At 54.2% G+C, this 22,305-nt stretch overlaps 2 protein-coding genes across 3 annotated transcripts; one reads left to right on the plus strand and one right to left on the minus strand.

Moving 5' to 3' along the window:
- The first annotated feature begins 244 nt into the window (after nt 1–244).
- On the plus strand, nt 245–8,650 carry ICMT (isoprenylcysteine carboxyl methyltransferase). Of its 2 annotated transcripts, XM_077151488.1 has the most exons (6): nt 245–460; nt 1,236–1,324; nt 2,118–2,287; nt 3,133–3,350; nt 5,333–5,503; nt 5,602–8,650. In XM_077151488.1, exons 1-6 carry the CDS (start codon nt 266–268, stop codon nt 5,647–5,649), a joined length of 891 nt encoding a protein of 296 aa, XP_077007603.1. In that variant the 5' UTR covers nt 245–265; the 3' UTR covers nt 5,650–8,650. The 2 variants fall into 2 exon arrangements, with proteins under 2 accessions (XP_077007603.1, XP_077007604.1); XM_077151489.1 differs by having other exon boundaries at nt 249–460; nt 5,333–8,650.
- A 1,067-nt stretch (nt 8,651–9,717) lies between these two features.
- RNF207 (ring finger protein 207) lies at nt 9,718–21,484 on the minus strand. The gene is given in 19 exon segments (XM_077151490.1): nt 9,718–9,991; nt 9,993–10,013; nt 10,875–10,955; nt 14,938–15,055; nt 15,338–15,389; nt 15,667–15,852; nt 15,959–16,145; nt 16,877–16,974; nt 17,054–17,122; nt 17,526–17,594; nt 17,675–17,747; nt 18,007–18,053; nt 18,452–18,577; nt 18,645–18,720; nt 18,816–18,897; nt 18,999–19,143; nt 20,209–20,341; nt 21,004–21,194; nt 21,402–21,484. Coding segments are annotated over 18 exon segments (1,902 nt in total). The 5' UTR covers nt 21,402–21,484; the 3' UTR covers nt 9,718–9,843.
- Between the last annotated feature and the right edge of the window lie 821 nt (nt 21,485–22,305).

Below are 22,305 nucleotides of genomic sequence, written 5' to 3' on the forward strand. Positions count from 1 at the left end.
GGCGCCTCCTGGGGCCCCGCGCCGCGGCGGCTCTCGGCGTCCCCCAGCACCCCGAGGGGTGGGGACGGACGGGGCGGGACGGGGCGCTCCCGCCAAATGCCGGCCGCCAACCCCGCGAGGCTGCGTTATCGCGAGAACTCGTGGCCGGCTCGCGGCTCCGGGCAGGCTGCCCTTCCTCGGACGGCTTCGGCGGCGCGGTGCGCAGGCGCGGCCGGCGGGTTTCCCCGGGCTACAGCCGCCGCACGCTGCTGAGACGGCCTGCGCCATGGCGGGCTGCGCGGCGCGGGCTCCACCGGGCTCCGAGGCGCGCCTCAGCCTCGCCACCTTCCTGCTGGGGGCCTCGGTGCTCGCGCTGCCGCTGCTCACGCGCGCGGGCCTGCAGGGCCGCACCGGGCTGGCGCTCTACGTGGCCGGGCTCAACGCGCTGCTGCTGCTGCTCTACCGGCCGCCGCGCTACCAGGTCGGTCCGGCCGGGGCCGGGGCTGCGGGTGGGTCCTGCGGGGTGGGGGTGAGTCCGGCTCCTTCCTCCCCTAGGATCAGGCTTGGACCGGGTGTGGGGTCCGCAGACCGGGGACGCCGCCCACGGGCGTGGTTTTCAACCACAAGTTGAGATCGGACGGAAGACCCCGCCTCGCCAGGCTCCGGGGCGTGGGGCACTCCATCCGGAGGAGTGGGTGTTTAATTGCCGTTGGTGCTGTTCAGCAGTTGCGGCAGATGCGCGTGGGGTGGGGAGCAGGAGCCCACGAGTTCTTTATGTAATTCAAGGTGTGGAGTCCTACCCGCTGCGGGCCCGAGGTCAGGGGCCCCGCGGTTAGATGGAGGGGCCAGGGCACGCAGTCCCACAGCGCTGCCTGGACTTGGGGAAATCTTGCCAATTTATCAGCTTTATTTTCCCACGGCCCTGAGTCAGTAATAGCAGTCATAACAGTGGCAGCTGAAACTTATGTTTTGCTCTAGAGGGTTTTGCGTGGGTAATCCTCAAAGCTGTCCTAAGAGTTGGTATTCTTATTGTTCCCTGCTTTGGGATGGGAAACCGAGATCCAGAGAGGTCAAGTAACCTGCCCAAGGCGGCACAGCCAACGAGGGTGGACACTGGCTTTAAACCCAGGCAGCCTGGCTTCACCCCCTGACCTTCCCACAAAGCCACCGGGCATCCTGTTCCACTCAGGAAGCTCAGCAGCCTGGATTTGTGCTCCAGAATGGCCGGCAACTGAGCTCCTTTGGGTCCATTTCAGATAGCAATTCGAGCTTGTTTCCTTGGCTTCGTCTTTGGCTGTGGAGTGCTGCTAAGTCTTAGCCAGTCTTCCTGGAATCACTTTGGCTGGTAAGAAGTACTTGGGATTAATGGTTTTAGGGAGAGGGTGGATGGGTCAGAGGACCCCCAGTAATAATTCTGTTTAGAGTTCTATAGCAATGAGGTGTCCAATCTCCATCTAGAATTCTGCCCATAACTCCCCACAGGTGCCTCATCACAGCTATTGTGCATCCCCAAACAGAGTTGAGATCCTCGGTGATGGGGAAGGGAAAGAGTCCAGCTTGTCTTCACAGGCCTTTTCCATCTCTAATTTCTATTAGGTCACATCTAGTGCACCCCCACGGCCAGTGTAAGATTTTTCCCTACACTATGATTTCAATCCCTTGAGCCTTCTAGTCCCTGACCTGGATATGAACCAGTGGCTGCAAGGTAAAAACTTTATCTCCTATTATCCGTTCCCTGAGCCATCTAATCCTTCTTTGCTGAAATTATTTCAGTTCTGTTGAACTTCTGTATCTGACATACATTGCTACTTTATTTTAATATTTCCCACTTTCATGTTTTATCATGTATTGGGGTCATTTCAGAATGACTAAAGGGTCTGTAAAACTTTCCCAAACCAAGTTTTTTTGGTTTTTCTTTTGCATATGACATTCAGAACTGTAGTCCCTTTAAAACCCACTGTTTGCAAACCTGAGGGAGGAATGCTACACCTGGGCATCCAGTGTGTACTCTCAGGCAGGTGACAACAGGTTTTCATTGTAGAATGCAAGAACAAATCAGCAGACCCAGCTCTGTAACTTCACTGATGGCTCTAGGATTCTCTTGTGCTGTTTACTGCTTTCTTTTTGTTTTTAAATAGGTACATGTGCTCCCTGTCATTATTCCACTATTCCGAATACTTAGTGACAGCAGTCAATAACCCCAAGAGTCTGTCCTTGGACTCCTTTCTCCTGAATCACAGTTTGGAGTATACTGTGGCTGCCCTTTCTTCTTGGATTGAGTTCACACTTGAAAATATCTTTTGGCCAGGTTAGTATGCCCTACTGTTCCCTTTTGGAAGGAAGTGGTTTTACCCCAGGCGTCTGTCCTCATAAGCTGTTTATAAAGGAGGAGCTCCGTTTGTGAAATCTGCTTCTGGATTTTAGATTGAGGAAGTAGTGACCTTTGGCTTTGAACCTTGCATACTATAGTGCACCATCTAATATGAATCCTCAGTCCTTGGCAGCTAGACTCCTAGTTTTACAGTTAGAAGAGGTTTGGATAGATTCATTTTCTGTGACTTGAGAGATTTCATGTGAAGCGTTTATCAGCAAAAACCTCTGCACCTGGAACCTACTCTGAAATTGAACTTCCTACCATAACTGAAATCAGTGTGTGAGGCTCCTAGGATTCAGTACAGGCTGGGGCCTAAAAACCCTGGACCTCTCTCTGCTTCATTTAGGATTACCTGTAATCCTTACGTGAAGGACAAGAGCATGATGTGGGGGTGTAGGGATACGTATCTGAGTGCTCATCACGGAGGGGGGCTTCTTTACTGCAGCACTCTTTCCGGCCTGTTGGAACTTTAAAGCAAGTCGGCAAAAAGCACAACTTTTGGGGCAGTGTGTTTTGCTTACATTAATGTGATGAGAAATGCTGACTGCCCGCCAGCTTGCTTTCTCGTGTTTCTGTCTTTGGACAAACAGGTTAATTTATTTCTTTTCATGGGCAGGCACTGGGAATCGAACCCAGGTCTCTGGCTTGGCAGGCAAGAACTCTGCCTCTAAGCCGCCATTGTCCGCCCCAGGTCAATTTTAAGGAGCAAGAAGAGGGGCGGGCCTCAGCGGTCCAGTATTTTTCCCTTTCTGATTGCCCCCAACTTCTCTCCCCCGCAGAGCTGAAGCAGATCACGTGGCTCAGCGCCACCGGTTTGCTGATGGTGGTGTTCGGAGAGTGCCTGAGGAAAGCGGCCATGTTTACAGCTGGTTCCAATTTCAACCACGTCGTGCAGAATGAAAAATCAGACACTCACACCCTCGTGACGAGCGGCGTGTACGCTTGGTTCCGGCACCCTTCCTACGTGGGGTGGTTTTACTGGAGTATTGGAACCCAGGTATAAGAGCCCAGATGTCTTTCTTTTTTACATTTTTAAATCGAGATATAATTCACATACTACAAAATTCACCATTTTAAAGAGTTCAAGTCTGTGGATTATAGTATATTCACAAAGTGTTCAGTCACCTTTAGTTTTAACATGACATATTTCAAGTGGTAATTAATTAAAAGTCAAGAATTTGAGGGATGGGTTTAGTCCTAAATATTTTTTACTGTGTACCTAAAATCTGGGTATCCTTAAGTTGTAAACTCTGGGTGATTCTAAGTGCTGTTACTCTGTCTGCCTTCCCTCTTCTCTGCCTCTCTAACTTGGCTCTGAAGCCCCATGGGGGCTCAGGACAGAGAGGGTGAGTTTTGGTGTTGAGGGAGGGAGAGCCCATTGCCAGTCACGTGGTGGCTTAGCTGGTTTCCACCAGAACTGAGCGTTAATGAGGCCAAGGTCACATCGGGGTTTAAAGGTGAGCCAGCTGGCTTTGTTCTGACTTGGGCTGCCCCTGGACCTTCCTTTCTTGACACTTGTCTCTTGAACCTGTACTCTTGGTTCTAGAAGGACTTGACCAGAGACCATGAACAGAGACGGTTCATATCCAGCTTTGGAAAATCAGGTCAGGGCCCGTAGGCATCCCATTGATGATATGTGATCCTTTGGGTCTCTCTGGGGCAGGTTGCCACATAGGGTTTCTTCTAAAACTTGTATCCTGAAATGAGTGAAACTACCACATTCACCGTTACCTTCCCTGAGAACAAAGTCAAATAATGTACCTGTCATAAGTACTTACCATAGGGCCACGGTGGCTCAGCAGGCAAGAATGCTTGCTTGCCATGCCAGAGGACCTGGGTTCGATTCCTGGTGCCTGCCCATGTGAAAAAATAAAAATAAAAAATGTGCTTCTGATAAGTACTTACCATATATAGAAGGGCTGTAGGCCTATAGAGCTTTTCATACTTTTGACCAGCACACATGTGAGCATGAAAACAAACCATGCCTTTCCTGGAACAGTACTTAGCCCGACTGTGTACAAAACTGTTTTCTCCCTTATCATTTCTAAAGCCGTTGATGATGTATCAGCTAGATTCAGGCCCAGCAACGGGCTGTGGCTGTAATACCCCAGATGTGAGAGAGCTGGCCAGGGCCAGTCCTGGCTCTGACTGCTTGACCTCCCTTTCTTCGCACAGTGTAAGGTGGGGGTGATAGTGCTGCCCCAGAGGGCTGCTGTAGGGTTCGGTGGCTTAGTGGTTCCGAAGGGTTTAGCACGCTGCTGAAAGCCGGCGAGCACTTGATGAAAGTGGTCGAGAAGCAGCAGCTGAAGGTGTGCTCCCGGTTCTCCAGGTGCAGGTGGCCTCCTTGGGGCTGAAACTCCTCTGTGCAGGAGGCCTTGGGCATGTGTGTGCCAGTGGGGAAGTGGCCTGAGGGAGCTGGGGCATGCTTTTGGCCTTGAAGTTTGGCTGTGTGGGGGAGACACACATATAGGAAAAGGAAGAGGGAGAGAGAAGCCAGTCTGGGGAAGGACAGGGACCGGACGAAGTGAGCTGCATCACTGCTTGGCAGGGTCTGAGTGCCGAGCTGAGGAGGTGGGACTCCATGTGGGGATTCACACGTGGAGGGTGGGAGGAGGAGCTGCTCTCACCCTGTCCCAGGTGATGAAATCCAAGAGGATGGTCTTTAAAATTTTTTTTTCTCTTATCTTACATAAAAGCAACAGAAAACAGGGTATGTTTAAAAAAAACAAAAACAGACCCTCCAGTGATAAGTTTTTAGTTGTAATGTGAAACTCACTGTGTGTCTTTTCGTCCCCTTCAGTGGTGGACTAGTGACACCCTGGCTCTCCAAGGCCCTCATCGCACTTCAAGAGAATGTCTTGGACCTTTGGCATGGAAATCCTCCGTGGGGGTCGGAGAGCGAAGCGGGTGTGCGTGCAAATATGAGGCGCCAGGCCCACGCTGGCCCAGCCAGCTCCATCTCTCTTCTTCCTTCCTCAGGTGATGCTCTGCAACCCCATCTGCGGTGTCGGCTACGCTTTGACAGTTTGGCGATTTTTCCGGGATCGAACAGAAGAAGAAGAAATCTCACTCATTCATTTTTTTGGGGAGGAGTACCTGGAGTATAAAAAGAGGGTGCCCACGGGCCTGCCTTTCATAAAGGGAGTCAAGGTGGAGCTATGACGGGCGGGGCCGCGGGGCCTGGGAAGAGACGGCCTCCGGGCAGCCACTCTGCGGGATGACTTTTCTCAACCGTTTTCTGTCACCAGTTGCTCTTCTGCAATGTCACTCAAGACCGAGTGGTCAGAAGGCCTTAGGACCACAGGGCCCAACAGAGCCACTTGTTCTCGTGCTGAATCAAGGTAGGACGTAGATTAAAGATGAACGAGGAGCAAACAACAGCAATATCCCACAGTGCCCCTTCAGAACCGGCCTGGCGGGGAGCCAGGTGGCCCCCACCACCCACGTGGAGGGGAGTGACCTTAGGTTATATCAGCAGCTCCTCGGGGGAGGGGGACTCAGTGCTTTCCATGATGCTTCCAGCAGAAAGGGTGTGTGGGCATCAGTGCTAGCAGCATTAGAATTACATTTGAGATCTTTGAATTAACAGAGAAAACAACAGCACAGCTTTAACCTCTTTATTTCTGTCTTAACATGCATGACCATCTACACAGTTTAAAGATACTTCCTTCTAGGATGCTTTGGCTCTTCATATATTTACTCGTATTTACATATCTTTTTAAACAATAACAGTGTCAATTCAAGGGAGCTCATTTGGAAAGTGTTTATAGCTCCAACTTTTATTTGGCAGCAAGTAAGCATAGAACCCCTTAAGGCAGTGTGCTGGTGTGGCCCTGTGTTGCACATTTTTGTGATTGCCACCACACCAGCCTGGCACCCCAGAGCAGGGGGACTGTCACCTCCCTTTGGCTTTCCTGGGACCTTGCCTCCTCCCCTTCTCCAAGAGGGGACCATTGTACAGGTGTGTCAACGATGTGTCCTTTTCCCTTTATCAAGCAAGTGCTTACTGACTGCCTGCTCTATGCAAGGGCTTGTTAAAAGCTTAGAAATGCTGCTCTCCATTCATTTGGGATTTTATTCTCATTTCACCATAGCTCATACGTTTGTGTTTCAATTTAAATCAGTTAAGTATGTTTTCTATGTTCTGTTCTCAAAATTCTGTCATCCCTAATGCTGTTTCAGGCTGTCTTTTCCAAAGGGGTTACAGCATATACAACTACAAATTCAAACAAATCAATTGATTAAAAATAGTTTTACATAGAGAAAATGATCCCAGCTGAGATTCAGCCAAGTTTGGGGAGAGTATTGGCTTTTTGAGTCGAACAGACATGCTTTAAGAAGTGAGACGTTTATTCAACTCGGGACTAGGTCTCTACGTGAAACCTTCCGTTCAGCCCTGCGGGGCACTGACCAAGCGAGAATGTGAAGGTGGTTTGGCCTCGCGGCCGCCACAAGGCTTACAAGGAGCCACTTAAACCTTTCTGTGCCTAGTTCTCCCCATCTGCAAAATGGGGCCGATACCACCTACCTCACAGGGGTGTTGTGAGGATTTAGAGGAACAATGTCACACGTTTCTAATACTCAGATGAAAGAGATGGCATAAGTGCAACCTCTACTGTATAGCAATTAAACGAAAACAGGGAGGCATTTGGTTAACTGTATCAGATCCTGACAATGTATGTTCAGAACAGCATTTTACCAACTCAAAAATATCACTTATTTCTAGATTTCTTTGCTTAGTTTTTTTGTTAATGTATATGTATATACCAAAGCGCTTTACGGGTTCATGGGACACTGGTGTGACCTTGCTGATATAACCGGACAGACTCGACTGTCTGCCCTCAAGCTCCACTTAGTAGGACTGCAAACTCAGAGAGGGTGTGGTTGGGATTTGGCAGCCACCCCCAGGTCTTTGAGGGAAGTTCTTTCTTGCATCTAGCAGGCACTGGGCCCACCTTCATTGCTGCTAGGCCTGCAAAGTGGACTTGTTGACTGACGGGAGACCAGCTACTAAGGGCCCCTTGCTTCCTGGGCAGTATTACTGGGGGTGTTGACATCTAGCGATCTGCCCCTCCTCCTCATGCCAGGGTCCAGAAAACCCACCGTGGTCCCAGGCCCCCCAGCTCACACGAGCCCGGAAGGGAGGTGTGCATGTTTCACAGTACAGAGCTGCCATGCCCCCCGCCCCCCGCCTGGGACTTGCATTGTCTGCTCTGCTTTAAAGAAAAATTCCACGGGGAGGGGAGGCAGGGGCTGGGGTGGGAAGGGAACATTCCAACCCCAATTTGGAATCCCAGGGCAGAAGTCAGCAATTATTTGGGGATAAAAGATGAAATATTTAAGGGCTGGGATTCAGCACACGATTGACTTTCATCTCCTACTGTGATCTTCAGATTATTTTTAACTTTATAAATTTAGCAGAGACGGCACACAGCAGAGAATCAGGTTAACGAAGCAGTGGCTTGTCAGGTAGTCACTGTAAAGGCCATATCGCCAGTTTCCTCAAATTAAGAAACTGCCAAGAGATTCCTTTTTCCATTGCAGGTTTTAAAGTGGAGGTTCTTAAATGGGAAACGGGTACTGCACAGACCAAAGCTACTCTGAAACAGAATAAAATGAAACATTTTCTGAAGATTTGCTGGCTGATGCTGAGCTTGGCAGTTTACAGAGGGGGTGGGGGGTAGTGGGATGAGCCCCTCAGCAGCTGAGAAGGCAAAGGGTGTGTCCCCACCCACCTCTTAGTTGGTAGGAATTGCCTCTTAAGCCTAGAAAGGAAACTTTATTAAGCCCTTCTGTTTACTTAATAATGAGGATGATTGGCGTGATGGGTAAAAGTAAATCACTGAATTGTTTTGCTATAGGCTCCTTAAGGTCTTAGCCACCATTCATTTTGGTAGCAGTCCCTCTGCAACAGGTACAGTGAACCACTGCCCCTTCCCTGCACATCTTTACTGCCGTGGATAGTGGTGACAGCTCGCTGTCTTTTGCTTCTTAGTGGTTTGGCAAAATCCGAAGCCTTCAGCATCTCTGTCATGGTGGGAAACACTTCTTTGTGCCCAATGCCTTGTCATGGGGTTGGTAGACCCACCCATCCCGGGTGGCCCCAAGCACCTGTTCTCAAGGGAGACCATCCTCCAGCAAGGAGAGTACCTTACTGGAGTAATTATACTACTACTCTTTTTACATGCAGCAGTGTTTATTTAAATTAAATATTTTAAATCGGATTTTCTTTCAGACTCTGATTATCCTTTCCCATTAAATAAAACTGTACTTGATTTCACTACGAACAACAGTGTGATTGTGTGGGGTTAGAAGCTCTTCAGATCATGGCTTCTGGATAAGAAACTTCCAGAACCTCTAGCATAAAACCAGGTATATTTTGCCTGCTCACATCTTTTGTCCCATTGTGAATTACTCCCTCTAACCAGCATGAGGATAAATTCCCTTTGCCCTCTGTACAGCCGTGGCAGTTGCCCGTGCTGGGAGGTGTGCTCTGCAGAGCCTGAAGTAGACACAGGGGTGCTGGTATTGCCGGGAAACAGCTCCTAGAAGCCACTTGCCGCGTGAACTACTGAGCAAAGCTGCAAATCTGCTTAAAACCTATCTGGGCATTGTTTTGCCTCTACAACTTTTAAAATTTTAGCTTTTGCTGGGTGGTTTTCTTTTTTAAGGACATATCGAGTTCCTCCCAATAAAAGGTACGACATAGGAATGGGGAGTATGAAAAACTGCCAGGAACAAAATTTCTGCTGGATTGTGCTTTACTGTTAACAGAGGTGAACCTCCGAGAGTAACAGGGGTCATACATTTGGGGAAGGGAGTGGTGAAGGTGTGACAATGACCATCTTGTGCCAGGTATACACTCGCCAGACCCCTTGCCTCTGTGATACAAGCTCAGCCCATTCCCTAGAAGAAGAAAACCTGGAGTGGAGGATCTTTTTCCTTTTGCTGAGTCAATGCTCAGATTACTGGGTAGAACTTTCAGGTGATGCCAGGTTATCAGGCTGTGATACAAGAGAAACTGGAATCTCGTGACAGGGAAGGTATAATGCCATGGTGGAGTCTTGCTATCTAAAGCTTAGACAAAAACTTGATAACCACACAAATGACCCTTAGACAAAAACCTGATAACCACACAAATGACAGGGCCTGGCACTCAGATTCAATAAATGGACTCTGTTCTAAGGGATGATTTTAGAAAACACCTTCTGTTTATATGGATGGATGTTCACTCATTGAGCATTTTCCATTTGGAGTGGAAGGGTGGACCACAGGTTCAGGACCAGACATCATGCCACGTGGATACAGGAGAAGGCCAGACCTAGCCAGAAAATCTGAAATTATGGTCTGCTGTAGTTTCTGAGTTTTATGGTTGATGAACAGTAAAATTTATTTAAAGAAATAACCATGATAGGAACAAAATCTTTCTTAAACGCCCTGGTCTTGATTGTGTTGTAAAATGCCCCGTCCACTCGGGACTGGTCTGTCTGCTAAGTTGGGTACTCCTTCCGCATGGGGGTACCACCCCCGTTTTTCTGTTTGTGTCTGTGATGATCTCTGCTTTTCAGCAGAAGTTCTTCTGTGAGACTGGTCAGAGTCCAGCTGCTTCCTATTGGCTCTGACGTCTTCTCTCTTTTCTGGGACACCTACTGGATCATTCCTGAAGAGACATTTTAGGGTGAACTCTTCTCTGTTCCATTGTACCTCCACTAAAATCCACAGGGGCCAAGGCTCCTGGCATGGAAAGCCTTCCTAGAAGGTACCAGTAGGCGACCACGTCTCAAGGGCTTCTTATCTCATTTCTGACATAAGAGTCATTCACTTGGAAACAGTTTTTAATTGCCAGGTGTTGGCAGGCTGAAGCTCTGTCTGCAGCTTATGGTAATAACGAGGTTTGAATTAACGTTCTGTCATGCTGGGGAGGGCAGGACCTGGTTTCTGCTCTGTCACCAACTGCTTTGTGACCCTAGACAGGTGAGCTTCTGGCTCTGACCTCCTACAGTTCTATTCTGTGCCCCCCAATTAACATACTTTACTTAGAGAGGAATACTAAAAGATATTCTGAGACGGTGATATAGCTGTTTCTGCTTTTTTTTTTCTTTCTTATTTTGGCAAAATGGTTCCAATGTATAGTAATCTTCTCACACCAAGAAATAATCTGCAAGATACTTTTTCTCATTTAAGTGAATTTGAGACACTTGGTGTAAGCGCTAAGAGCCAGTCTGTAGTCTCTGAAGCTCAGCAGTGTGAGCGAATGCTGGCAGCAGTCACAGCTATTTTATAATTACAAGATGTTGGTCATGCCTTTTGAAGTCTCATCTCTCTTATATTTAAGTTCTCATCCACGCTAAGAACCTCTCCAACCCTTTATTTTACAAATGGAGGCCGAGCCGGGGTCATTGAGCTGGTCAGTGGCAAACTGGGACCAAAAGGGAAAATAAAACCCTTGGTCTGTCTTGGTTGTGCATGTCTCTGAAATTAACCCATGTGCCCACACTGAGGTTGGAAAGACTTGACTTACCTGGCCTGGGTCTCACCATTCACGCTGTCGTTGTACATGTTTTGTGGATTCTCTGACTGTTCATCCACAGATGATTGAAACCTGTACAAGAGAAAGCCAGTGACTGGGAATCTTGACGGCAGCAGAGCCGGCGCACAGTGCCCTTGAGCTCAGTATTGGTACGAAACCAAACTTAGGCAAACACTCAAGGGTCTGCCTAGCCCTGCATTCACTCAGTCCTCAGTCATTTGCTGAGGTCCAGCAGCTTGCTGCGGGGGGGCGGGGGGGGGGGGTGGGAGCGCTGTGCCAGTGTACGTGAGAGGTCAGAATCCTGCTCAGTGCTGCCGGGGTGAGCTGACAAGAGCCACCATGAGCAGGGACCTGCTTTAAATGGGGTGGGGCAGGGCTGGGGTGATCACTCTGCTGATGCTTGAGCCGAGACCCACCTGGTGAGGGCCCGCATGACAATCCGAAGCCCCGAAGTGGGAGCCAGCCTGGCTTTTAGGGGAACTGAAAGGCCGTCATGATTGGGGTGTTGCAAGGACCACTGTGGCCTGAGAGGTGAGCAGGGAGGGTCCCTGAAAGGGCTGTTAGGCTATAGTATGGAGGGAAGAATGGGGTTTTAAAGGTCACTGGCTGCATGGCAGACACACTGGAGGAGACAGGGGACAGGTGACGGTGGCGTGGATGACAAGGGAACAGTGGAGCCCAAAGTTGGTGGACTGGGACTGGGGTCGTGGGAGTGGAGTCTCCAGGCCTGTGGGATGGATTGGAAATGGGAAAAGGGAAGGAATCCAGGATGTCTCCCAGTTTTATTTTTATTTTCTATAAACTTTCCACCAGACACCCAGATATACCAACATCAACAACTTGGCCACAATTGCTGCATCACTCCATCCATCGCCTGTCCGCCTGTCCCTTGACCCCATCTGTCAATCCATTCTCTAAGCACTTGAGTGTAGACTGCACACACCGGACACGCCAGACACCACTGCTTGGACATCTCTTAAAGACAAGGGCACACCCACCCATGCAGCCTCCCTAAGTGTGACCACCTTCTCCCAGGCTTTTTCACTTGGGCAGTTGCGTGAGTGGTGGTACCATTTACAGAGCTGAGGGAGATGGGAGCACATGTTTGGGGCAGGAAACGAAGAGGTCCATTTGGCCACTGTTGAATTTGAGATGCCTGCTAACATCCAAGTAGAGATACTCAGGAGTTGGAAAGAGTTCTGGAACCCGGGAGAGCACTGGAGAGGGGGGTCTGAGAGTCATCTTGCCTAATTGCATTTTAATACCAGTGAGTTGGGTGGAGTCATTTAAGGAGAGTCGGGGATGAGAAGGGTGCTGAAGACTGTACCCTGCGAAAGACACATTTGGGCACTGAGCTGAGGAATCAGAGCTATCCTGAGATGAGAGGGCAGGAAACAGGCATGTGGAGTCTTAGAAGCAAGGTGCATGGTTAACCTTGCTGCCACTAAGAGGCCAAGCGAGGTGGCTCGTATGCAGCTGGGTGGTCGCTGATGATCCGAACAAGATGAGTGGGGTCGGAGACTCGGGTCTGAGAGGAAGAGGGAGGTGAGGAAGCGGAGATGGAAACTATAAACTGGAGAGCAGTGCCATGAAGAGGAGCAGAAATCTATCTCCTTGCCCCAACCTCCAGGAGCTGCATCTCCAGCCAGAGCAGATGCCACTTTGCATCAGAGAGAGTGGCTGCCAGCCTGCTGCCCCTTACGGGCAGGCACGGGTCCAGTACTTAAGGCAGACTTCTCACTGAAGCAGTCAGTGCAGAAGGAGAAGTGCACAAGTGGTAAGAGGGCGGCTTGATAGATTTTCCCAATGTGAGCAAATCTGCAAAATCAGCAGCTGGCTTAAGAAACAGCATCACCCACAGCACCCTTCATGCCTGTTCTGCTCACCTTTCCCTGGTGCAAGCAATAGCCTGTGAACACCACAGATGAGTTTTGCCTGTTTTTTGAGGTTTTATAAATGGAATCATACAATTTTGAATGTTGGCTTAGGAGCCTTGTAGAGGAAAAACCACAACCAGCTCTGGGTAGGCAGAGATTAAATAAAAATTGTGCAGAAAGCCTGATGAATTTAACCTCTTGGGGTAACCTGTTAAAAAGGTCACTTGAAAGGTGATCTGACAGTTTGGGATTAATATAGTTGACATTCTATAAAGGGACCCAAACAAACAAGAAAGAAATGACCTCTAGGTTGACAATAGGAGAGGAGATGGGGACACCAAAATTTTGGAGGTTGGAAAGCATGTGGACAAGTATTAACAAATTTAGCAGACCTGAGAAACCTGAGTTCCAAGTTGGCAGTGGAATAAGCCTAGGACCACCCAGTTCACAGCACAGAGAACTTAGAAGTCTCTGGAACTAGCAGTCCTGTGGCCTCTGCAACAGGGAGGGTGGGACTGAAATACGGGGTGAGTCAAGATCCTTTCTACCTCTGGCAGCTACCCATTCCCCATCCCAGCAGAGGTCTGAGGGCTCAGTCTCTGGAAAGGGTAAAACACACAGTTGAGAACTATACTGAAAATCAGAAAATTAGGTATGCATGCAAATATTTCATACAGTGACCTTCCAGGAAAGAAACTGGGAAAGAACCTAAAACCGACATTGAGGCTTTCAAAAAACACCCACCTATCCAAGCCTCCTATTGTGAAGATGAACCCACATGCTCAGAGCTTCCTATCAGCCTTTTTCTTCCTACCTCACCCCCAGTACTGTCCTGATAGCAGCAAGCTATCCAGGATTACCTGACATCTGAGAAATACCTTTAACATGAAAGATAGAAATGTAAACAACCCAGCAAATAAAAGAAAGTACCTTGGAGGAAACAGATGTCAGGGAGAAGAAAACTAAAAGAGAGAAACAGCAACAACAAACCAACAACAACCAAATCTATGATAGCCTCAGATCAGCTACTGCATCCATGGAACAAGAACAGGATGCTATGAAAAAAGGACAGGGTACAAAAGAGAGCTCTTGGAAATTAAAAATAAGGTAGTAGAAATTAACAATTCAGTAAAAGAGTTGGAAGATAAAGTGAGGAAAGCTCCTAGAAAGTACAGCAAAAAAAAAAAAAAGAGAGAGAGATGGAAAAGATAAGTTAATTTAGAGGGCCAGCCCAATATCCACTAGTAGGAATTCCAAAAAGAGAGAGTAAAGAAATCAACTAATATTCAAACAGTAAATGCCAAAGCTGAAGGATGTAAGTTTCCAGATGAGAGGATCTGTCAGTACCCAACATGATGGAAATAGCCACTTATCAATGTGAAATCTCCAAACATTGAGAGCAAAGAGAAGATTCTAGAAACTTCCAAAGAGAATAAGTAGGCCATCTTACAAGAATTCAGGATCAGAATTACTTCAGACTTCTCAGCAACTTTGGAAGCTCAAAGACAATGGAGCAATGCCTTCAAAATTCTGAAGGAAAATTATTTCCAATCTAGAATTGGACACCCAGTGGCTAATAAACCACCAGTCAAGTGTGACCGTAGAATCAAGACATTTTCACACTTGCCCTGTTCAAAATAATGCACCTCCCATGCGCTCTTTCTCAAGATGCTACCAGGGGATGGTCTCCACCAAAACATAAGAGAGAAAACTGGGGTGTGGGGAATGGGAGATGTAATGCAGAAGTGAGGCAAACAGAATTCCCAGGAGGGGCGAGGGGAGAGCCCAGGCTGACAGCTGTGCCCCAGTGAAGACTTGCCACCAAGATGTCTTTGCCACATTAACACCTTTTGATGCCTGACGACACATTGCCAGGTGGCCCAGTCTAGATTCCTGGCTGATGAAGTTCCTGCTCTCCCCTCTGTGTCCTGCTGCTTGCATCAGTTACACCCCAAGTGTCTTCTGCTTGTCTCTGCATCTGAGGGCTGGAGGAGGGAGGCCAGAGAGTGGCCAAGGCAAATTCTAAGCAGCCTCCTCCCTGATGGCGTTTTTGCTGGACACCTGGTCGGCCTGCAGCCCTGCCAGATGCCCCAGCCCTCGCCCACTAATTTCCCTGACAGGTCTTCTGAATGTGACGCCTTTTGTGCACATGCATCCACCCGTGTCTCGGCACCCACCTGGGTTCCAGTCGCTCTTTCACCTTGGCAATGGAGCGGATGTAGGGCGTGATCTGCCTGGCAATGGTGCCCAAGTAGGCGTTCTCCTGTCTCAGCTGGAGAAGGTCATGGAGCTGGGCTGGGGGCCAAGGCCAGAGAGTTAGGTCTTTTTGGCTTCAGCGTCTTACTGTCAGACCTGGGCCATCTAAATACCCGACCTGTTTGTTCCAAGTACTCCCTATTTAAACAGCAAGCCCTGGTGAGGGCATTGGGCCCTGCCCTCTGATGTGGTGGTTGGGGCAGTCAGCAAAAAGGAAGAGGGGGCTGTGTCTGACAGGTAGGTAATTCCAACTGCCCCCCTAGGTAGCATGTGGGGTGACTTGGACACAAGGGTTCACTCAACAGCCAGCTGTTGGGGCACCTTCATAAATCTCCTGCTCATTAGCCACTCGCTGATAGGATTCCTCCCAAATCTGAAAGAGAAAAGGGAGTTGGATGTCGGACGTGGCAGTGAGTGGGAATTTCCCTCTAGCTTTTCTGTCCTCTCAGCTACTCATGACTATGCCCTGCATCCCTGAGCCAGGTCCAGGAACAGACTCCAGGTGCCCGAACCAACCCCACTGGGGCCTCCGGAGCACCAGGCCGAGGTCCCGTCTTTCCTCTTTTGTTGTGTGTGTGGGGGGTTATCCTGACAGGTGGGGCTGGGGAGGCGCTGTCGCATGACCCAGTGAGGTTTCTCGGAGGAGCTACCTCCTGGAAGAAGGTTCTCCTGCCCTCCACGGAGGCGTACTGGGAGGCGATCTGCGCGTCCACCTGCAGAGATGCGTGGAGGATGTCGTCCATGGCCTCGGCCTTGATGAGCGAGTGGTGCTTGGTGAGGTCGCGGTGCAAGGCCTGAATCTGGTCCTTCAGGCTCTGGGTCTCCGCCTGCAGCCTCTGGGGGAGGCCGGCGGGGGGCAGCTGGTCATCGCCGGCTCCGGGCACCAGGGCCAGAACCACGAGTTCTGTCCCTCTAGGCTCTGGGCAGTGCCTGGGCCCTCACCCGGTAGGAGTCCTCATAGTGGCGGCAGTGCTCCGAGAAGGGTGTGGCCTCGCCCTGGGCCAGCAGGGCCTTGGTGCTGCCGGACCGGAGCAGCGAGGGCTTCTGGACAGGCGATCCCGGCACTTTTCCCCCAGGGGAGGGGCAGCTGGGAGCCATCAGCACCTTGGGGCCTGGGCCCCCGGTCAGCCTGGGGGAGGGCCAGTGTGAATGCAAATGTGGGGGTACCTTTGTGCCACCAGCCTTCTCCACCTAGACTCCATCTCACACCCACCTGGAAACCCACCCACTGTTCCCAAGACTGATTAGTTTGTTTGCTTTTTTTTTTTTTTTCAAGCTCCCCGGTTGATGCCACTGTGCCGCGGTGGGCGAGTCCGCCCAGATGCCACCACGGCAGGTCTGGAGCAGGTGGGGTGTTCGCCCTGAAGTGTGGCCTGATGCCCAGGCTCCCTTCCCGTGGTTTCAGGGGCCCTAACTCTGAGCCTTGGGCCCAGAAATGCTAGTTTAGGCCTCGCTCCTGACTCCCTTCTCCCCCAGTGCCCCCCAGCTGTCCCCTCCAGGCCCTAGGAGCCCGGGCCCCAGCTGGACTGCGGAGGGCGTGGCCACGGGGTGTGATCAGGCCCCCCCACCGCAACGACCTCCCCGCCCACCCCGTTCAAGCCCAGGGTGGGTCTGCCTCGGGCTTCTGGTGCGGGGCGTCCCCGACGGCTGCTTCCAGGCTGGGCTGGCCGATCCGCCCTCCGCGTGGCTGTTGTCGCAGCCGCAGACGCAGCGCGGGGACCGCGAGACGAGAAGGGCCGGGCCGGGCTCCTGCAGGGGCCTTCCCACGGCGCGTGGCTGCCCGAGCCTCCGCCACGACCCGGACCTCCTGCCGCTCGCCCCCTCGGCCCCAGGGCAAGGAAGGGGCGCCCCGCTACTCACGTGCTCGCGCCGCCCCCCACGGCCGCCGCCCGGCGCGGCCCCAGCCCCAGCAGCGGCTCCAGGCAGCGCGCAAACTCCGCGCGGTGGTCGCTGGCGATCTGGCGGCCGGAAGGGGTCGTGAGGCGGCCGCCGCTGCCCCTCCAGCCCCGCACCCGGGCTCCCCGGCCGCCGGCGCACCTTGCTGCTCTGCGCGGGCCTCAGGCGATGCGGCCGCGTGACGACGCCCTGCAGCCTCGCCAGCAGCTCCTGCGGCGGCGGACCCGGGCGCTCAGGGCTGGCGGCGAGGTGGGTGGCAAGGGAGGGCCCCGCGAGGGCCAGCGGGTCCTCACCCGTTCCCGTATCCGCACAGGTGCCCCTGGGAATCGCCCTAACCACAAGGCCCTCAGGAAAGGCTGCCCTGGCCCGATTCTAGCAGACGCTGGGCACTTTGGGGGAGCAGAGGCTGACACCCCCTTTCAGGCTTCACTGTCGGTTGAAAAGGGGCTCACCTTTAGAGGTGTGTAAAGGACCGAGTGGAGGAGGGGAAAGTCAGTCCTGAAGCCCCTGGCTCTGCCTCCCCATGCCAGGTGGCAGTGGGGGAGGTGCGGGATGGTCTCAAAAGGGGAGGGGAGACCCTGCAGGATCTGGGGAAACTCCTGGGGAGACTCACGTAGCCCAGGTCCAGGAACTCGGCCTTGTTAGCCAAGCTGAGGAAGGAAGAGCAGATGACCAGGTGAACCTGTGGGAGGAGACAATGCTCAGGGCCAGGTGGGGGCTTGCAAGGGAGCACTGGGGCACCCCCAGCTCCAGCCCGCTCACCTGCAGGGTGGGCAGTAGGGTGGCCAAGTGGGACAGCTGTTCCTTGAAGGCCTTGTCCTTCTCTTCATACTGGCTGGGGAAGGGGCAGGCAGGCATGTCTCTGAGGGGAGGGCTGCACAGCTCCAGCTAGGGGGAACCTCAGAACTGGGCATCCCACTGCCTGCCTGTCCCTGTCACCCCTTCCCTGCACCCCGAGCCACCCTACCCTCCTCTGCCCAGCGGGTACAGGGGTGTCTTACTCCCCAGGGCCGGGCAGGACTTGCCTGGGCCCAGGCTGTGAGCTCGGTGCCTGAATGTCAAGGACCAAGGCACGTGACCCCACCACCACTCACCTCTGCACAGCCTGCAGCAGCAGCGCTTTCCTATCTGCCAGTTTCTCCTGGGAGAAAGGGGGCCTGTGGCTCATGGCAAACCCAGCCTGGCCCTCCAACCATCCCATTATGCTCCCACTCCACAAGGCAGACTAGGCTCCAGACCACCATCTCCACATAGTGGGCCGGGGCCCTTCCTTCCTGTACCTGCTGCGTGAGAACCCTTACCCTGATCCTAACAGTCAACTCCCAGGAAATCTTCCCATTCCCACTGCTAGAGCAGGCCCTAGCTTCTGCTCTGGAACACTCCTACCAAAAGGGATACAGTGACTCCTAGAAAATTGTTTCCTGCCTGCTGCTCTGCTAAACTGCAAGCTCCCAGAGGTCGCAGGGTCTGTACTGAGCATCTGGGACACCCAGTCGGGGCCAACGAAGCACAGCCTGAGGCCCCGCCGCCAGCTATCACCTGCATGCTGCCGAAGAGGGCGTGGATGGCCGCCTCCTCCTCAGCCGCGCTAAGCCGCACCTCCTCCACCAAGTCCTGCAGCAGTGTGATGGCCTCCTGCGTGGACATCTGCAGGGCCTTCACGGCCTGGGGGACAGGGCAGCGTCAGCTCTCCTGCGCGTCCCTACACCCCGTCCCGGGCACCCGCGCTCACCAGCACTGCCTGCTCCAGCCGCTCGCAGCCCTGCACGTAGGCAGATTCCAGGTCCACGCAGTGCGCCCGGCTCTCCCTGCAGGGGGCCGGGGGAGGGGGGTGCCCTCGGGTGAGCCCTGCTCCGGGCCGCCCCCCCGCCTAGCCCCCTCCACTCCCGCGCCTTCCACCCACCCTTGCATATCTCGAAAGCAGCGGATGCACAACAGCGACTTCTTGTCGGTGGAGAACATGATGTAGGGTTCGGCGTGCAGCGCTGCGGTGGGGAACGGGGTGGCGGTGAGCACCCCTGCTCCCATCTGCACCTTCAGCCCTAGCCCCAGCCCCTGCTCCCCGAGCCCCGCACGCTGCACTCACGGCACTTCTGGAGCACGTCGCGACTGCGCTGTCCCAGGGCGACGATGTCGTGGCGCGCGAACATGCGCGCACGGTGCGTCTCGTCGCGGCAGCGCACGCACAGCGGCTGCCCGCACGTGTTGCAGAAGTACATGGTCTCGGCGTCCTGCGCACGGAGCACGGGCTCAGCCCCACCGTCGCCGCCGCGTGTCACTGCGCGCTGCTGTCCCAACCTGGGACAGGCACGCCGATAACCCAGCCGGCCGCGCAGCGCTCTAATATACCCAGTGCACAGATGAGGACACTGAGACCCTGACTTGGTTCAGAAAGCAGCAAACACCTACAAGGGGCTTGGGGAGGCCTTTTCATCCGGCAGTAGGGGCGGGGGAAGCTGAAGCTGCATTCCCACAACATTTTACTTACAAAAACAAAACCCAACTCTAGCTCCTCCTTAGCTTGTTCACTAGTGGCCAAACGGGGTCCTCAGCCTGGCCATTTGCATCACAACCCCGGGGAGGGTGTGGGGAGTGAGGGCCTAGAAAGTTCCCTTCTTCAGACCACACCCAGACCCGAGAGACCAGGACCTGGGTTGCATCCTGGCACTGACCCCAGAAGGGGTGATGACAAAAATCCCAGCTCCTCACCTTGGCGTTTTCAAGGTCATTTCTTTAAGGGGCTTTCCTGGCCGCTAGCCCCTCACCTCCTGCTGACCAGCTCTGCACTTCCTGTCACACATTTTGCAGCACTTGCGCAACCTTTCAGACGACCCATCTCAGCCTCCCAAGGCAGAGCACCACTTGTTCTTCAGAGTGCAATCTGAAACCCCTCGCCTCAGGCTCTGGGGTCTCCCTAAACTCAGGAATAGGAATGTCCCTATTGTCCTTACTCCTTGCCTAGGTAGCAGGGGGACCCCAACGTGGGCCAGTTCACCACTCTACCTGAAATTGAGGAACAATAAGCAATCCCCAAGGTCAATGGACTTTAAACTCTACCACTATCTGGCTATTGATTCAAATCACTTGCTCTAGGCCTCAGTCTTCCCTGCTGTAGAATGGGGCCAATCTTCCTGGCCCAGGGTGTTTTAAGATGTTGGAGGATCTATTGATGGATAATCCTCTGAGCACACTGGGGCATGCATCTGCAGCCGGACTGGCACTCCCAACCCAGACCCACCCGCATCCCTCTGCCTCTGCTGCACTCAATTTCCTCCCACCCCTGTCCCAGCCCCTGCCTGCTTGCTGCACTCCAGGTCGCAGTTGGCGCAGCGCACCACCTCTGTGCTGTCCGCCGAGCTATCCACCAGGAACTGCAGAAGCCGGTCCACCGGCGGGAGCCCGCTGGGGCCCTTCACCACGGTCGGGTGTCTGTGGAGAGGCTGGGGCCAGGATCGGGCGCCCCTTCCCCGAGGTCCCCACCACCTCCCCCGCTCCCCAACACACACACATTCCAGGCTGTAGCTAACAATAGCGGCAGGAGGCGGGGTCTGCTATAATTAACGCAGCGTGGCGCTCACCCTGACTCAGTCCCTATCCCGGGCCCAATGCCCCGCGACCCCTGTGGAGCCTGGCGTTGGCGACCCGCGTGTCAAAGGCAGAAGCGGCGCCTCAACAGCCTCTAAACGCATTAGGCAAATTTAGGGCCGCCGCTGGTAACACGGGCCAGTCGCTTATGTTGACCTAAGACTTTCACGACCCATAAGTCAGTTACTGGGAGGGTCGTGACGCTGAGACCCGGCGCCCCGGCAGCCCGGAGTCCGGGGCTCTGGCTCCAGCCCCGCCTCTGCGCTCTGAATTGCGGGAGAGGCCCAGGCCGCGACACCTCCCTCTCCGCGCCTCGGTTAACCCCGTCCGCAAAATGGGCCGGAGGCTGCGAGCTCCAGCGCGGAGAACTGCGGGCTGGTGCAGCCTCGGCCGGGCAGGGAGTCTGCCCCAGGTCAGGGCCTGGCCCTCCCCGCATCCGGGTCCCCGTCCGGGCCGAGACGACCCCGGCTCCCGGGGGCTGGGCAGTTGGGGCTCTGGGCACTCACTGGCACAGCGGGCAGGCGAGGCGGCCGTCGGCGGCGCGGCCGCGCAGGCAGCTGGCGCAGAAGTCGTGGAAGCAGTCCAGGAGGCACGGGCGCTCGTACTGGGCGTGGCACAACGGGCACACGAGCGGGTGGCCGCTCGCGGCATCCAGGGCGCCCGGGCCCTCCGGGGGCGCGAAGATGGCTCCGGACATCTGTGGGGCAGCGCAGGAAAGTGGCTGCGGGCGCGCGGGTGCTTGGCCCCTCTGTCCCGGCCCCGGCCTTCTCCTACCGCTTGGCCCGGCCCGCAGCGCCTGCTTTCCTGTGACCGGACCCGACGGGGCGTCCGCGGGCTGTGAGGTGGGAAGCTCCAGGGCACGGGGCGGAATCCTAGGCTGGGAGTTGGGGCTCTGGGCACTCACTGGCACAGCGGGCAGGGAGGCGAGGGGAGGAGCCGGGCCTCTCGAGCACCCCCGCTGGGGCGCTTCCAAGGAGCAGACCGCCCGGGAAGGTGCTCCCTGGTGCCCCCCATTAGCCGGGCCCTCCCTCCTCAGCGCCCAGCCTCCCCCTGCCCGGACTCTGCCACCTCCCCTCACTCCCGCCGCAGGAATTCCCTGCCGGGTGTCCTCTGGGTGACCCTCAGGCAACGCCCCTTCCGCGTCGGGTCACTTTCCCAGCCGCGGCTGCTGCGCCCGCGGCTGATGTCTCCCGCAAGGGGCCCGAACCGAAGGCGGCGCTCACCCGGGTCTCTGTGCCCGCGGGCTCCGGCCCGGGCCACATCAACCCCCGCCCCGGGAGAGGCGGGATCCCGGCGAGAGTTCGAGGCTCGGATTGGGTTCCCCCTGGAACGTCAGAGTCCGAAGGAGCGCCTCGGAGAGCGGGGCTGGAAGTCCCCGACTGTGGAGTCTCTCGAGGTGTCCCGGGGTGCAGCAGCCCTGAGTCAGACCGGCTCCCTCCCTCCGGGAGGCTCGGGACGGCTCGGGACGGGACGCAAGCCGGCCCCCCCCCCGCCCCCGGCCCTATTTCCTCGACGGCCTATTGCGGGCGCCAGAGGGCAGCCGACGCCCCTCCGCAGACCTCCGGCCTTAAGCGAGGCGTTGGGATCAGCCCTGCCTCGGACTGGTGGTGGGCTCTCGGGCAAATTGCTGAACCTCTCAAAGCCACAGAACTGGAGTAAAACAGGGCCCGCCTCTTAATATCGGGGCGAGACTTCAATGGAATAACGCCTGTGAGGTGCAGGGCACATACCAGGCTTTCAACTAATGAAGCCCCCCCCCCCCCCCTTGGCCAGCTGAGTGCTCAGGAGCTGGGGACAGGCCAGGGGAG

Source organism: Tamandua tetradactyla, chromosome 2 (assembly GCF_023851605.1).
Source record: "Tamandua tetradactyla isolate mTamTet1 chromosome 2, mTamTet1.pri, whole genome shotgun sequence".
Lineage (NCBI taxonomy): Eukaryota > Metazoa > Chordata > Mammalia > Pilosa > Myrmecophagidae > Tamandua > Tamandua tetradactyla.